The sequence below is a fragment of the Nanorana parkeri genome, unplaced genomic scaffold (assembly GCF_000935625.1).
Source record: "Nanorana parkeri isolate BGI_ZX_2015 unplaced genomic scaffold, ASM93562v1 scaffold424, whole genome shotgun sequence".
NCBI lineage: Eukaryota > Metazoa > Chordata > Amphibia > Anura > Dicroglossidae > Nanorana > Nanorana parkeri.
Window position 1 is genome coordinate 751,396 of NW_017306692.1, and position 17,808 is coordinate 769,203.

Here is a 17,808-nt window from a genome sequence, read left to right on the forward strand (position 1 = left end):
GCTACTATGTCAGTGCTACTATTCTAAAATATAAATGTTAGATAATCAGAAATATACTAAAGTTTTTATAAAAATAATATTTTATACCCACCCAAGGTATATGTAAGTAAACATGAACAGCAGCATTAGAGAGGAAAGAATCAGCCATCCATGAATGAACTAAAAAAAAAAAAAAAAAAGAAAATAGACCAACATTGGGAATAAATGGTAAAAAATCAAAAGGTATTATACAGTGTTCTATGACTTACTTCCTGTAGTGTGTGTGTTCTACTTCCTTTAATAATATACGCAACTAAAGAAATCTTTTCCTCAACATAGCTGCAATACAAATCTAACCAGTCTTTTTTGCTAACAGCCTTTAAACTTATTTTTTAAATATTAACAGGCAAGTACATGCCGAGGAGTGAGTCAAAGTGACAATCTCTCTTTAAAGTGACACAAAACTTAGGAGTTGAATGTTACAAATGCATTCAAGTACCTTAACTATTACCAAAAATATATCGCTTAAACTTACAATCTTAACTTTCTTACATTTACCCCTCCTGAGGTACTGGTGATGTAGCCTTGGCCTCCCAGGCCTACCTAACCGAAGCCTTCCAGGGAGCTCCCACAGCTGAACTGATCTCGGGGGAAAAACACTTTATTGTTTATACGCTGCTACAAGCATGTCAGGGGCGTAATTTATTTATTACAGGTATTTATATAGTGCCGACAATTTACGCAGCACTTTACATCACAATCTAATTGCTTACAGTCTAAGGTCCCTATCTCACATACATACGAGAGCCAATTAACCTTTCAGCATGTTTTTGGAGTGTGGGAGGAAACAGGAGTACCTGGAAGAAACCCAAGCAAGCACAAGGAGAACATGCAAACTCCTTGCAGATAGTGTCCTAACAGGGATTTGAACCAGGGACTCTCAGTGCTGCAACGCAGAAGTACCAACCACTACACCTTTGTAATGTCCAGTGCTCTTGTTGCTAAAACCATGCCAACGGTTAAACACAACAAAGCATGCCGGATTTCTAAAAGCGCATGCGCCAGATCTGGCATGGAAGCCATTGGTGGACTGGCCCAGGAATTGAGAAATAAGAAGCCAACCATTGATGAGGTATTTTAACCCCTTCGTGACGGGAGATGTACACTGTACGTCCCGTCACAAAGTGCCTATATGACTGGCCACGTACACTGTACGCGACAAGTTATTTAAGGCTCTGTAATGCCGGTAAACGCTGATTCTCAGCGGTTACCAGTCATTAATGAATGCCTCAGTATTGAGGCATTCATTAATAAAATAGTTAAGCTTTTGTAAAAGCTTCTTTCTTTCAATAATGAAAGAATGAAGCCGTTACATGCAAATACAGGAGCACTATTTGACAGCTGAAAATAGCATAGCAGAGAGGTAGCAGAGTGAGTCACCTCTCTGCTATTCGTTTTGATGTTTATGATACATTTCAGGCACAGAGATACAAGAGATACAATTTATCTCTGTGCCTGAAATGTATCACTTCTGATTGTCTGAGCAAGATCAAAGACCTTTAGTGAGATCTGATTTAGACATGCTGTCAGGATCAGTCTCTAAGGTTATTATTAGCTGTTCCTAAGTTTGGAGCAGCCTAATAATAGCCAAAAATTAAAAAAGTTAATTTAAATATAAACTGACAGAAAAAAAAATTAGTTTTTTTTACAAAGTGTAAAAAAATAAAAAATAAAGTGTCAAACAAAATTAGGAAAATAAAAATTATATATAAATACATTTTTATACTATCATTATTATACAAAAAAATAATAATAATCAAAACTTGAAAAAAGTGTTTTCGTCCTCATTTTATTTATATTTTATTCAAACTAAGTGAGGCGTTAGGTACACATTTGATATAATTATATAGCCCTATATGTCCTCTAAAAAACAATATATAATATGAGTGGGTACATTTAGTAAGAAAGTATATTACTGCCATGGAAGTATCACACAGCAAAAATGTAAACCGTGTGTCAGTCATTTATGAACAGAAACTGAAAACTAGCCCAGTCATGAAGGGGTTAAAATGTAATTGCAGATTACAGACTAGGGGCATTGAGTAAAAACAAGACTAAAGAGGTGTGTAAAGGTAACGTGGAGAAGGATTAGAACATTTTTTTTTTATTTCTGCCTGTGTTTTTGTTATGAAGATTTACCCTTCTAATTGTACTAGTGACCGTTACCAGTAAAATAAATCCCCAAATTTTGGGTTGTCATCAGAACAGGAATAGATGGCAAATTTTCCAATGGGGATGCTGCTGACCACCAGGGATTTTCCTCCCTTTGGAGGGATATCCTCCCACTTCCTGTTGTGGCTATCAGACAGGAAGTAAAGGGAAATCTCCCCAATGGGACACAGATGGCAAAAAAAAAGCTGGCAGGAGTTATAACCCTGCATTACTCAATCCAAAACAAAATAAAAAGGTTTTGGCTTCAATGCTACTGTAAGTGAGTTTACTTGTTTTCATGTGTATATTTAAAGAAGAACTCCAGGGGAAAAAAAATGTATTAACCTTACAGTGCGGCTACCCTAACACTGCAAGGGTTAACTGCTTGTTTTTGTCTAGGTTGAATAAAATAAAAGTTATACTCACCTGATGCTCTTGAGTCGGCTTGCTCTTAGACCGGCCCCTAGAGCCTCTCTCCCCCTCCACTGCAGCGGTCTAATATCCCGTAAATCATCATATCTATACACAGTGTAAAGACATGAGGATGCTGAGGAAGATTCCAATGGTGCCATTTAGGAGGAGTCAGGCTGGAGGGAGCGCTGTGATAGCTGGCCAACTTGGAGCTTCGGGTGAGTATAACTTTGTTATTTTAGCATCTAGACAAAAACAAGCACTTAACCCTTGCAGTGCAAGCTAGCCCCAGTGCTAGGGTTAAAGTGACAAGATCCTTTGTGGCCGCACAAGCAGTTCCGGATTCTCGGCCCGTAAGCGCGAAGTGATAACGAGGTAAGTTTAAACCGCTGTTAAAGTGGGTTTTTCTTTAACGTTTTGCCTATATCTACTGCTTGCTAGCAGTAGATATAGGCAAAAAAAAAAGGAGGGTTTAAAACCACTTTAAGAAAAAGTTTCCCTGGAGTTCTTCTAGGAGAGGAGATTATTGGGAGATTATTGGGGGGGGGGTCTGCTTTAACAAACAGTGAGCAGATGTAAGAGATAAAAGTCATATAAGACAAGCTTACACAATCCACTTTACAACATACCCATAAAAAGAACTACCCATACCCATAATAGTCTATGTCCTTAATCCAAATAAAATTAAAAGGATATATTTAATAATTCATGGAGTAATCATTATAGTGTATTTCAAAGAAAAATATGAAATGAATGCTTCTTACCTTATAGCAGCGATATTTGTATAATAAAACAAGAAACACTGTCATCACAAGAATAACACTTATCATTATAAGTGTATTCAGAACAGAATTCAGAAGTCGTTGTCCAACTGAAGTTGTATCTTCTGAAAATAAGTAATTCAAAAAATATTTAGAAAGGAAATATACACAATCTCCCCCTTAGGCCCCTTTCACATGACTGGGTCCGACTGTCAGTTTTTCAGCCGGAGCCGATCAGATGCTCTATGCAGGTCTGAAGAGCGTTCGTTTACACCCGATTAGCCCTGGCTCCGGCTAGGTCTGGTAAAACAAATGGATCAGACATCACTTTCCACGGACCGGATCATGCCGGACTGGGGGTAATCTGGAATAAACAAACAAGCAGAGCCGGCCAGCTCCCTCGCTGCTGCAGCGATGGTATGTCACTTGGCGTTCTCATGTCCTATACACTGTGTATATGAAGTGATGACTCACAGGACATTAGACTGCTGCAGGGGAGGGGGAGAGAGGCTCCAGGGAGTGGTCTAGGAGCAAGCCATCTCTGAGGATCGGGCGAGTATACATGCTTTCATTTAGCACCTAGCCAAAAACAAGCACTTAACCCTTGCAGTGCAGGGGTAGCCCCACTGCAAGGGTTAAGAACAGTTTTGCCCCAAGTTCTGCTTTAAAAGCTAAGTTTATCTTTATGACCATGTTTCATTTTACATCCATATGCAGGGGCCATTCTTGTACCACAGCAGGAAATCGGCTGTGGTGCAATACTTCGTGTTCCTCCACACACGAGCGAAAACAAAAAAGTCAGGTCATATAGTTTGGCAGAAATCTGCCAAACTGCAAGGCAAATCAAAGCATCCAGTATCTCTTGTTTAAACCTTAGTCTAACCTGTGGCTAACAAACCTATAAAACAGTAAAATAAATAAATAAACAATACCACCAGCAGAGGACAGCACATACCAATACTTTATCATTTAAATCAGTTTTTTTCTACTTTTCAGTCAAATTTGAAAAACTTCCAATATCTGTGTATGTTTTCCCATTCACACAGCATATCTAAAAATATTTTTCTTACCTTTTAGATAGGGATGCGCCGATACTAGTATTGGTATCGGTGCCGATACCGAGTATTTGGGAGAGTACTCGTACCCGCGTCAAATGCTCCCGATGCCTATGCCAATACCGAAACTACCGGTAACAGGAAGCCGGGTGGCGAGTCATTACACGCTGCCCAGCTTCCTAACTGGCCGGGAAGCCGGCTCCATGCTCTCTCGTCACTTGGTGACGAGAGAGCAAGGAGCCGCCTTCCCTGCCAATCAGGAAGCCGGACGGGGTGTAATGACTCACCTCCCAGCTTCCTGATTGGTCGGGGAGGCCGGTATCGGCGAGTACCGAAAAAAAATATATCGGTACCCGATTCTGAAAAACCGGTATCGGCGCATCCCTACTTTTAGATGTTTCTTTAGTGGAGCTATTCTGAATAAGTGAAAGGGAGTCTGTCCCCAAGAACACAATGGGTTTCCTCCCATTAACATGACAATGCTTCTAGATCTTAAAACTGGACCTTTACCCCCTTTCACTAAAAATCACATCAGCCTTCAGCTCTGCATGCTGATGTGAAATCACCTTAGCTAAACACATTTTACTTTTGCATACAATTACTGTTTTTCCACTTTCTGGTCCTCCTGGGCATTAGTGATGTAATCGTGCCCAAGCAATGCATTCTGGGAAGCTTACATTAGCAGTGCATTGATGGGAAATCTTCTCTGTAATCTCACAAGATCTCAGAGAAACGCATTTTCCTCCCCTGAGATAATGTGTATGGTCACATGGCCAAGTCAAATGTGTTCCAGAAAGTAAAGGGAAATATAGCAATCTGCCCTTAGTTAAAATGGCCACTGTGAGAAGAATGGGGAAAGTAAGTATGCAAAGAATAAAATCCTGCAATTATCTAGAAGTATCTGATTGTAGTTTGCCATTATTAAACATTCCTAAAGGTGCCTTTGCTGTCAGATTTGGGTAAAGGTTCTCTTTAACCCTTTGTCAGTGTTTACAACGGATAATGAAACCTTTCATTACAGTACAGACAGTAATTATGGTAAACATAGCACAGTGCTGGGGTATCCCTTTTGTAAGATTTAGAATTGTCAGCCTTCCAATGATCTCGTTGAACTTTAAAAAATAACCCCTGCATTTCTTACATGTGGATGGGGGTCTAAAGGATAAATTACCTTACGTTTTAATGCAAGTTAGATTTCTGCTATATGTGTAGTTGTGTAAAGATATTTAGCAATACAGAAAATAGGTTCAAAAAACATAATCTAATCACATATGAAGTGAAAAGAACAGAATGTGTGACTTGGAAGTGTTACTGCCATTCTGTGCCTGATTGTAGATCTGCACAGTAAACACTGATCATCCTACAAACCAGTTTGTCCATATGTTTATCAGCATGCGTCAAGTATGACAATCTGTGGATTTGGGGCTACTGGAAAGAGATACTAGAAGAACAAAATACCTTAACCAGTTGACATCCGCGGTGTTAAACCCCCATCCCATCCAGGCCATTTTTCAGTATTCAGCGCTGCGGTACTTTAACTGACATTTATTCCGTCATGCAGCGCTGTACTGAAATGAATTTTATACCCTTTTTTGGGGACAGATAGAGCTTTCTTTTGGTGGTATTTATTCACCACTGGGGGTTTTATTTTTTTACTATATTAAGGAAAAATTACCGAAATTTAAAAAAAAAAACAGTTTCCCCTACTGGGCAAAAAAAATTTCATTTAAACATGACCCACAGTAGTCACATAGGATATAAATCCATTTTGTGTGCACCACATGCTTTTTATAAATATGGTTATTATTGTGTAAAAGTAGCAGTGACATCATCTCTGGGCTGTACATAGCCTGTGCAGGGAGCAGAGCTGTGGGAGGGGACCAGCAGCTCCACACACCACATGCTGCGTGTACAAAACTACAGGAGGGGGCGAATACAAGACCAGTCACCCTTCACAATTAGAGAACGCAGCAGTGACTGGTCTTTATTACAGGAAACCCCTGCACAGAAGCAAAGTTTCACACTGGATTACTCTTCAGATCTGGAAGAAATACACCAAGAGGTAAGCAAGATTATATATGCCTCTTGTATTTTTTAGACAATATTTGTGTATCCCAAAGTTCAGCTTTAAAGCTTAAAGCAGACCTTTACACTCAAAGATCAAATTCTACCAATGCATCCCTGGGATTTTGGAATACTTACACTTGCAGAGCATCCACTTCCTGCTTTGAAAGAGCAAAATTACTTCAGTTTGGCAAAGCAATGCACACTGGGATTGCCTTGTCATCAGCAGAGCATTGCTGGGAAATCTCATCTGTAATCTCATGAGATCTCAGGGAAAGGCATTTTCCTCCCCTGAGATGATGTGCATGGTCACATGTCCTAGTCACATGTGCCAGAAATCCAGGAAATAAAAGGAGAGCTAGTAATCTGCCCTTAGTAAACATGGCCACTGACAGAAGACTGGGAAAGAAAAGAGAAATAAGGTACCTAAAGAATACAAAGCCGGCAACTATCTAGAAGTATGTATTTGTAGATTGTCATTACTAAACATTTCTAAAAGGTGTGTTTTTTTGTTATTTTAAAGATATGGGTAAAAGTCCGCTTTAATGCAAGGTCTGCTTACTTAGTGTGCCCCCCTCCCACATCTAAAAATGCTGCAGAAAAACAAGAAAATCAGCTTGGGGAGGGGGGATTGTTAGTTAATATACTCACCTTTCCCCCGGTTTCTGTACTGCAGGGGGTGACGTCACCATCCTTCCACTAAGAAACCAAGAATGCCGAGTAGCCCAAAACTACACTACAGCACAGTGTAGTAAGTAGCATTTTCTCACGAGATTTGTACTACTGGACATTCTCCAAGATCTTGCCGGAAAGACGGTTATGTCATCCCCACCTATTTTGTGCAGCACTTTGAGATAAAGGAAGGGAGGGTCACACTTAATAACAAGACCTTGTTATTTTGGCGCTTTAAAGTAAAACTAAAGTCAAAACATTTTCTTTTAGTTTTGGATAAAGTAAGGGAGGGTTAGAAGTTCTGTTAGCTTTTTTTTGCCACCTGTGTCCCATTGGAAGATTTCACTTCACTTCCTTTCCAACAACCACAACAAGTGAGAGGAAATCTGTGATAGTCAGCAGAGTCAACAGAACTAGTGTCCCCATTGGAAGATTTCCCATCTCTTCTCGTTCTGTTGACAGCCCAAATTTTGGATTTTCTTTTAGTTTTAAGCCTCACTGTACTGCTGCTACTGCTGCTGCTGTACTGTACAATACGCTGTGTATATGCGGGTATTTTCCCATATGCAGCATATGCAAATAAATGGCTCCATACACATAGCTGCGTATGGAGCTGTATATTTGCGCTGCGTAAAGATGCGCCAAAAAAAAATAGACCCGAGATGTGTCCAGGCTCCGTATTTCTGCATATTTTACGTGCGTGCGTGCGTATAGACACATACAGTACATTCAAATTTCTATTAAGAATGATGCATTCTGGGATTGCATATAGTGCGCACATATACGTGTTTATACACAATATACAATTTTGCTCTTGCGTTGTGTGTGCGCATGAGGCCTAAATGGCTTCAGTTGCAGTCTAGACTGCACTTTACACAACCTATAGTTGGTGAAACCATACTGTACATATCCAGCCATCTGCTAGATGTAGTACTCCTTCTACTTAGGGAGTATATACTATTTCTGTATCATCATTAGGTGAATACAGGAACACTAAACCAATATTTATTGCATTTTCTCCAAATTGGAAGACAACAGCTAATTTGTATTTTATATCAATATCTAAATATAGTAAAAAGTATAGTAAAGAAATCATAAAATAATGAGTTTCTGTTTAGTTTCCAATTCACTCTTTTTTTTATTTTCTCGTCTTTTCTTCCTTCTTATACAGCCTGAAACTGCAACCATACAAATGCTGAAGTACTGTACAATATAAAAAGTCATTTATAGAACACGTCAAATAAATTTTAAAAAGTACTTACAACTGCCCATTTTTTTCGGTGTAGAAGCTGACAGACTTAATTGTAGCTACAACGACAACCATGCAGAGAGTGACTGGGATAAAGAGCATTATGACATGCTTGGCACCATATTTAAGAGTCAGTTCTTCTTCCTCATTGTCCACTAGGACCTGTCTGTCAGGGGGACGGGACATCTCTCCATTTGCTGCATCACTCAAAGCCTGAGCACTGCTGCTATAGCGTTTCTGTGGAAGAGAAAATAGCTTGTAAACAGTGCAACTCACAGTAACAACACAACAAAGTGGTATACAGGAGTATTTTTTGGATACACATGACAAACGCCAAGGTAACACAATGCCCTTCCATCTTTGAGACAAAAGACCCATATAGCAACCAGGTACAGCAGAGGTCCTCTTATGATTAAATACACAAGTATCACTATACTGTAACACAGAATTAAAAGATAAAATAAAAAAGCAGTGTCCTCCATCTGCCTTTGGATGTCCTCAGTCTTCTGGATGAATGACAGCTAGCATTATTCAATTCACTTCCTCCATGCCATGTGTAGGCAACCTAAGCACCCCGGTTGTGTGGGACTACAAGTCCAAAAAAGCATTGCAAGACTCTGACAGCCACAGGCATGATTCCAAAAGGCAGAGGCATAATGGAATATATAGATTCAGTACTGCTGGAGTGTCAAGGTTGTCTACCTCTGCTCTAATTCATGTCTGTTATGGACCTGTCCCCAGCCTGTGACTGAACAGTGAAAAAGAAGCAGCACAGTGATGAGCTTATCTCTCTGTCACTCTGCTATCTCATCCTATCATCATTGCCCTTGTCAGCACATGAACTGATTGCCTCATTGTGCTGCTTGTTCCTCTACCAGTCTTCATTCTGCTATACAGGAACTGCAAGAAGATGATAGCAAGTCAAATTAATTTACTTTGACCGCTTAGATTTTTAAAAAATACAGTAAATCGGTGTATTAATATTTGCAGAGCCGCAATATTGTTTTGTTTTTGTATCTGTCTTGTGTTTAGCTTTAGGGCTCGATCACATTAGTGGATCTGCATGGATCTGCATAGATTAATGCAAGCTCAGTGCTGGGGCACATAGAAAGCAACTGCTTTCCCATGTGCCCTGTTCTCACCATGACACTGTCTGGAGGTTGGTTGCAGTGCATTGTGTAAAAATGTCTCTCCGGTGAGTGCTGGAGGAACAGAGAACCCTTGCAGGAAGCAGTGACTGACAATCACTGCTCTCTGTAGGAAGGGGACCGTGAGCGGAGTGATCAGCGGTTACATGATCACTCACCTCTCGGTTTAAAGAGACTCGGTCAGAGTCAGAGACTGCTCTTGGTATAGAGGCAGTGTGTGACACCTGCAGTGTCTCATGCTGCAAGAAGAACATATTTTACTCTCCCTGCACTCCTCCTTTAAAGGAGACATTTACTTTCCCATTAAAGGCAAAACAACAAATTCACTTTAAAGCAGGGAAGGTACAGGGGACTTACTTACCCTTCCACTTACTACCCTGTCACACTTCTCACCTGCTAGAGCTCCATGTATGATTGCTGTAGAAGTTTCAACCCAACAATGGGTTTAGTGAGCTTACCCAGGGTTAAAGGAGAACTATGGGGTCAGGGTTTTTCCCCATAGTTCTCCTAAGGGTAACGGGAGAACGCAAACTAGCGTCCTCTCGTCACCCAAAGCTCAGTATATCGCGAGCTACAGCTCGCGGTATACTGAGACGCCGCACCTGGGACGGATCCCGACATCACTGTCGAGATCCACCCAGCTGCGTGATTGACAGCTGGCTCTGCCTATGTAGAGGCAGAGCCAGCTGTACCCGCCCCCTCCCCCGTCCGTTCCGCCAGTCAGCGCTGAAGGATCGGACAGGGGGGGAATCCCTGCAGGGAGCCGTGAATGACATTTTAGATCGAGAAGTGAGCGAGTGACAGTATGTGTTCGCTCACTTCCCGATCTATTGAGCCGACCTGTGACAGTTTCATTGTCACAGGTCGGCTAGAACTATGAGGCTGACTGATTTTCACTCGCCTCATAGTTCTCCTTTAAAGGACCCTCCCCCAAAACCCACATGACAGTACTTGGGTTTGGCAATTGGCCGTGCAAACGCTGAATGCGGTATTATGGAGAGGAAGTTTAAAAAAAGAAAGTCACATGCATTGTCATGCCCAAAAGCACTAAGTTTACAGGGTGGTGGAAATGCATGCTAGTTTCTATCCTATACAGATGTCCCCACCACACACCTAACTGGCGTACCCCCTCCTTTTGGGTGACCTGCAGACGGCACCACCTCGATCCATATAGACAATAAGTTACCTGCACACCTACTGATCTTCATCCAATCACATCTTTCTCATCTGCAATATTCACTCCACGTTAAATATCTGCTTCTCGTCTTACGGATGAGAAGCCAGTCAGGATGCTTGTATTTTTTGGGCCCTCGTACTTACATTAAATATTGTATAAGATTTGGAAGTGTAGTTTTTGGACTAGCTGCATGTTTCTCACCCTTTGAGTTGTAGCCTCTGATGATGTCTGTACTCCTTGTTGATAAGAAGGTAGTGGTGGACTTTCAGATGCAATCAGTGATGTTCTCTCATTGCAGTCCTCTTCCTCTTCAGTGTCTGAACTGTTCATGAATGTAAACATATTCACGGAATATGGGTACCTAAAAGTGGGGACAAAGAATTATTTTAAAATATATTTTCTTTGAACTTTCTTGATAACCAAAACTAATTTTGAAGACGTGTTAACATAAACTAATATAGAGTTAGATCAGGGGGGAAAAAAATTACACCAGTGCCAAATATCAGAGTTAGAGACTGCTCAGGTGGTGTGACATATTTCTCCATATTCACAGGAATGTATGCTGGCTCACCAAACAATGGTCCTTCTCCGTTCCCCACAGGCGAGGACACTTCTGGGTTCTTCCCACAGTGTCCAAGCCACATCACGTGATGCAACACTGGGTGCACCACATGAGTTGCCCTATTCAAACTCGAGGAGGACAAGCTGTCATTGCTCAAGCATCATGTTTTTACATTGCCTGACCTACAGGACCCTGAACCCCGAGTCAGAAACCTAAGCATATAGTAAAAAGGTATCATGGCACACTCACAAGCTAGCATGTAAAGAAACTTGTCTCACACTGAGGTTAATAACAGAGGTTTGGATAATGCAGAAAATGTGAAAGCCGCACAGCCACGCCAAGGCACCTCTTATAGTGCGGTCCTAACTCTAAACTATGAGAGTCTCCATCTTGGAGCACATGGGGGCAGAAGATTTCAAATTGGGTGCAGGTTTGTCAGGAGGAAGCCTGACCTCCCTTAAAAGGCACAGGAACACACAAGGGATCCCGCACATCCCATTGGCAGCTGAGAACCCCCATGCATCACTGCACCAAATCAGTCAAGCAAAACAAATGACAAACGCACTCAACAATTTGTCACCAACAGCTGTGCGGCTTTTAACATTTTCTGCAGAAGACGTGTATCCAAACCTCTGTTATTAACCTTAGTGGTGAGACAAGTTTCTTTACATGCTGACTTGTGAGTGTGCCATGATGCCTTTCTACTGTTTGCTGTTTAAAGCCCATTTCGTGTGCACCTTACTGTCTAGTTGGTGACAAATTGTTGAGTGCGTTTGTCATTTGTTTTGCCAGAAACCTAAGCATGCCCCCAGTGACGAGCCTGCATTCAGCCCGCAACCAGCCAGTACCTGACTCGCATCCGCAGCCCTGCCTTTGCTGCGCCAGCAGTCACTGCACCTGCAATTCTCCTGCCACTGCTTCTGTATCCAGAGACTTAACCCCTGCCTTCAGCTTTTCTGAACCCCGTGCTTCTCACTGATCCAGTTAACCAACGCCCAGCACCGATCCTCTTTTGCTCTGTGAGTACCTGTGGAGTGACCTGGGGGTAAGGAGGAGCTAAGTCCAAACTCCCATGAACGGGGGCCTGGCAAATGACCAGTTACCACCTAGACTCCACTTGCAGGTAGTCGTATAGAGGAACGGGTCCACTCCTTGGGTTGTGACAAACATCATTATCCACATTTTCTTCTCTCTCTCTCTCGCCTAGGTGCTTAGTGGGTACTGTACAATGTTACAGCTGTCAGAGAGTTCTGTTTTCAGACAGACCTTATTAGGGACATAAAAGGATCTGCAGAAAAATGAGCCAGGTTATATAATGAGCAAATATGGCAGAATCCATGTACACACAGAGATCAAGATCCAAGGTCCATAAAACCGCACAGGCATTTTTAGATTGTAAGCCCTCAGGGGCAGGGCCCTCCTTACCATCTTGTCTTGAATTGTATTGGAATTGTAATGTCTTCCTTATATTGTAAAGCGCTGCGCAAACTGTTGGCGCTATATAAATCCTGCATAATAATAATTATGGTGGGATAGGCCTTAGTTTCCCTATTGGATTATTCCTTTTTTATGTGATAAAAGAAACATGAACACCCCATGGTGAGTAGGAACAAACCCATGAACTATGCTGAAAATGTTAATGTTAAAGTGACATTAAAAGGCACTCACCCCAACGTTAATTAAAGCACTTACCTTAAATGATGTCTCTTAATCTGATCTTCTTTCCGGATGTTTTCAGCCTTCTCTCCAGCGGTGCGGCGGTTCTCCGATCCAGCACTGACTCCTCTGGGCTTGCTGGCACTTCCTGTCCCACGGTCTCTGCAGGCGGTTGCACGCGTCCATAGACTTACCTTGCGTCTCTCCTCCCGTCCCGGCCGAAAATGTGAACTGCGCATGCGCCCGCCCCAAGATCCTTTGCAGGCACCCGAGAATTTTCACATTTTCAGACGGAAGCGCGCGGGGAAGACACAGGTAAGTATTAACCTCTTTTAAAGCGGGCTTTGTTTTTGTTTTTCAACTTTTTGCATATATCTACTGCTTCCTAGCAGTAGATATATGCAAAAAGAGCTGAGGGTTTAGAAACCGTTTAAGTTTGCAGAGAAGAGGGTTGGGTGAGGTATGGACCCATGCAATGAGCTCAGAGCGACTAGTTAAAATGGGAGATCAAGCAGCAAGGGATACTATGGATATCAATTACTAATCTCACAGAGTCACATACCAATTGTACTGGACAAATGTTGTTTTGTAAGCAAAAAGCAAACTATGCCTCAGGACAATGAGGAAATCTAGTTCCTTATATTCAACCAAAGTCATGAGACTGGAATAAACCACAAGATTTTGCGGGCATGTCTCTAAATAAGTTTATTAATACTCCACTTACAGAACTCTGTAAAATCAGGATTCAAACATTCATATACCCTACTGTTTCATTTAAAGTGACATTAAACCCTCAGATTTATTTTACATAAATATATACTGTAATGTGTGCCTTACCGTAATCCATGGTTGTTTCCCTTCTCTTTGCTGCTCTTCCTTTTAAATCTGTATCTGTTCTCATGCTGGGGGAGAACTTCTGGTTTGCAGCAGACTGCCTTGTCTCTGAAATGGATACATGGTGTCTGTGTGCAGGTTTGCAACCTGAGCCAACCCTACAGGAAGAGGCCCTGAGCTGAAAAGGCAAGTTCTCCCTCAGCATGAGAAGACAGAAGGATTTAAAAGGAAGAGCAGCAAAGAGAAGGGAAACAACCATTGATTACAGTAAGGTGCACATTACAGTATTGGTTTATGTTAAAAAATCTGAGGGTTTAATGTCACTAAGTATATTAGTAGAAAATATATGTGCACATACAGTATATTGGTAAAAGGTAAATACTGTAGGCTGGGCCCTGCAGCCACGTGGGTCTGAACTGTTTAACCTTCCACTAATGTTTTTGTACTATTTGTGCTTGTTGTATTGTAATTTTGAAAATGTTTTAAAAAAAACTTATTAAAAACAGAAATGATGTGTTATAACAAAACAACAAGAACTAGCAATCAACATGCCCAAGCTCTGCAACTGCTAAAAGAGGAACTTTACCCATATACAGTAAACTCCCAGTTATTTCGCACCCACCGGGAATGGTAGATCGGTCTGGTTGCTTGAGAGTTATTAATAATTCTCAAGCAACCATGTGAAAGTTACAATTATCTGCAGGTGTATGGGCTCCTTAAGACAATTATTACGTGATTCGTGCTCGCCACCGTACTTTAACATATATCAAGCCGCACTCACCGTCTCATATTGATCACCGTATTGCAGATGAACAATCAACGCTTTTTGTGTAGTTAAGACCAAATCTTCTCCTTCTTCGTCTTCTGATATGATAATTGATCAGACGGGCTCTAATTACTCCTTGAGGCTTGAGCAGCAAGGACAGAAAAAAGAATGGTGGCCTTTGCAAGCGGGCTAGAATTTATAGTATAACTGGTCCTGTGATTGGGCTGGGGGCGGGGCCACACCTATCGTATGCTGCCATGTATTGGCATCAGGAAATATATATATATTTTGCCATACTGCACAATATCTCTTTTCTTTTTGAGCATGAACTAATCTATACAATTGGATGATTGCACATCACACCTTCATAAGGGTGTTTCACCGGACTTTCACATGATTGCACCCTAAGGCCTGGTTCACACCTGGGCGTTTTACAGCGCGTTCCTACGCTCTGTAAAACGCTCAACATGTGAAAACCAATGATTGCCTATGGGCATGGTTCCCACCTGGGCATTTTACAGCGCGTAGGAACGCGCTGCAAAACGCCCTACGCCCAAAGAAGTACAGGAGCTTCTTTGGGGCGTATTTGCCACAGGTATCCATTGGGAGGTAGCCCTCGGAAACACGCGTTTGTCTGCGAATCGCGTCAAAAACGCACTGCAGCTAACATACTGACAGCCCCACTCCAGCAAAAAAAAAATGTTTTGTTTTTTTAACTGGAAGGCATCAAAAACGCGGCAAAACACATAGCACCGCGTCTGCAGATCCGCACCTGAAACTCATGTGAACAGGCCCTTACAGATGCACTGGTATGTTTTTTATTTTTTGCTGACTTTACCTCTACAGGATTCACATGGTACATGATTTATGGTACATGATTATATATTGATTTTGTTTATCGTTGGCAATTCATTGCACATGCGTTGTGCACCACGCACAGTTTTTTGATCATTGGTTGAAGTTCTCCGTTTGTACATTTATTTTCTTATTTTCAGGTCACTCGTTTTACTCTTAGTGCGTTTTCTTATTTTCAATTTTTTGGGTCTAGTCCCCTATTTAGCACATCCTCTTTAGTGCTCTTTGATTCCTCAGCGCAGTTTGAATATTTTTTGTTATCCTTGCATTCTTGTTATCCTTGCAATTAATGTCATAAGGTGACAACTGTCTACAAATTGAGATGCTGAATTGTCATCCTGCTGCCCCTGAGGGGACAACAAATGGCTGAGCTGACACACATGGTAAAATGTTATCACTTTTAGGAAGCTCGTCCAGAACAGTGATGTGAGGAGCAGGTACATGTAAACAAGAAGTGGCCGAAAAAGGCTGGGGAAAACCAGCACCACTGAGTTGCAAAAGAGTATGAAAAAAAGACAAAAGTACTATCTTTGTAGCAAACAAAAAAGCACAGTAGTTGATTATGATACATAGTACTTTAGTGAATTCATTTTTTAAAGCATCACATCCATCTATCATGTCATCTACCCGTCTACAACATGACTTAACCTTTGTATAGGTCCCTGCATTTTAATGTATGGTGTGACCCATGCAAACAGCTGCAATGTTTATAATAATTAAAAGTATAAAAGTAATTTCCTCTTCTCCCTTTCTTGGAAATGGGTGCTCCTCTATGATGCAGAGAACATTGCTCATGTATTGACACGAGCAGCATTCTTCTGTGTGCTCATGTTGATGATGTCCATCTAGGGGCATGTCCACGACCCCCTGGGCTTTAAGGAAGCGAGTTGAGACCAACAGCACAGGACATGAAGGGCCACCCTGGAGCTTTTATTTATTTTTATTTTCACAGGAAGGGCTATTTATAAAATAAAAATGTTAGCTAGTCACGGAGGGGTTAATAACATTTGAAAGTCCATTTTAAATGCATATAGCAACATATGCGCTTACTGTGTTTGTATGCCTTCTATGTTCCTCTTTTCCCTAAAGCTGCCCATACACCTATCGCTATTTCTTGTTCCGTCCCGCAGGCTCCCCCTGCCCAGGCTATTGTATTCTGACAGGGGTGGGTGGGTGTGCTGCTGTCAGGAGTACATGAACAGTGACTGCAGCCAGAGGTGTATCTGCTGCAAGGCTAACAAGGCATTTGCCTTGGTTGACAACTTCCAGAAGGGTGCCCCCCAAACCAGTGAGGCAGAGCCTTACCTGCCATTGCTGGTATCGGCGCTCATCCTGGCCATACTTGTGAAAATGTCCCCTATAATAAGTGCTGACACAGGCGCTTTTACTTTTAAATGCAAACGGCTGCCTTAAGGTCCTACGCTTGCTGGGGACATCACGGTAGCCTACTGGGGACCTATAAGCAGCATCAGACGCACATCTCATCCTTCCTGTGCAACCCCGCTGCCCGCACCCACCCACAAGACCATCTGGATGCCTGGTGAGACCCTGCACAGGCCGCCAGAGAGCCCACCTGACACCCTGGAGACATCAGTCCACCACGCAGGAGCAACACAGAGTATGTAGCTTCATATTATTCTGCATTGCTGGGATTTGTAGTCTGGTGGTATTCTGCATTGCAAATGGCGCAACCTGTCACAGCTGGATACAGCGTGCATACTCTATCCAGAGACTGACAGGTTACGCAAAAGCGGTGGGCCAAATTTAGATGGGGGTGTCTGATTATAGTCTTGTCTAGGGCAGCACAAAACCAAAATATCCCACTGACTGCAGCTGATTGTCGTAGTCACTGTTTACTCAAGAATTTCCAGACTGACAGACAGAAGGGGCCACACAATGGTGGAATTTCATCTGAGTCCTGCTAAATTCAAGCAGTGTATGGCCAGCCTAGCCTCTGCCTCTGTTTCCAGCGTGTCTCCATTCCTGTTGCAGGGTCCTCTGGAGCCACCCTTACAAGCGCACACCTGGCTGGCATTGTAGCGACATAGGAATGCCAGGTCCCATGCACCTCCCCAGCCCCACACACAGGTAAATTATCCCTCAGCTCCTCATTCAGGATGCTCCGTCGTTCGCTGCAGCAATCAGCTAGGGCAGGGGTGGGCCAACTCCAGCCCTCTAGCTGTTGTGGAACTACAAATCCCATGAGGCATTGCAAGATTCTCACAGGCATGACTCCCAAAGGCAGATGCATAATGGGATTTGTAGTTTCACCGCAGCTGGAGGGCCCACCCCTGAGCTAGAAGATACTCCAGCTCATCCGCCAGCATGGGTGGCAGGACTAGCTGGTAATAAGATGTTTTACAGAGGCTCAGGGAAACAACACTGTGGGATACGGATCTGCAGTTATA

General features: G+C 42.3%; 1 protein-coding gene across 1 annotated transcript in view; it reads right to left on the bottom strand.

Annotated features, from left to right (window-relative positions):
• Nucleotides 1-17,808, bottom strand: part of LOC108789850 (presenilin-2-like) — a 28,905-nt gene that overhangs the window by 10,651 nt on the left and 446 nt on the right. The window contains exons 2-6 of the mRNA XM_018559977.1: nt 10,929-11,088; nt 8,419-8,639; nt 6,004-6,029; nt 3,366-3,487; nt 92-159 (exon numbers count right to left, since the gene is read on the bottom strand). Coding sequence (XP_018415479.1) covers nt 92-159; nt 3,366-3,487; nt 6,004-6,029; nt 8,419-8,639; nt 10,929-11,069 — 578 coding nt within the window. The 5' untranslated portion in view covers nt 11,070-11,088. The remainder of the gene's footprint in view (nt 1-91; nt 160-3,365; nt 3,488-6,003; nt 6,030-8,418; nt 8,640-10,928; nt 11,089-17,808) is intronic.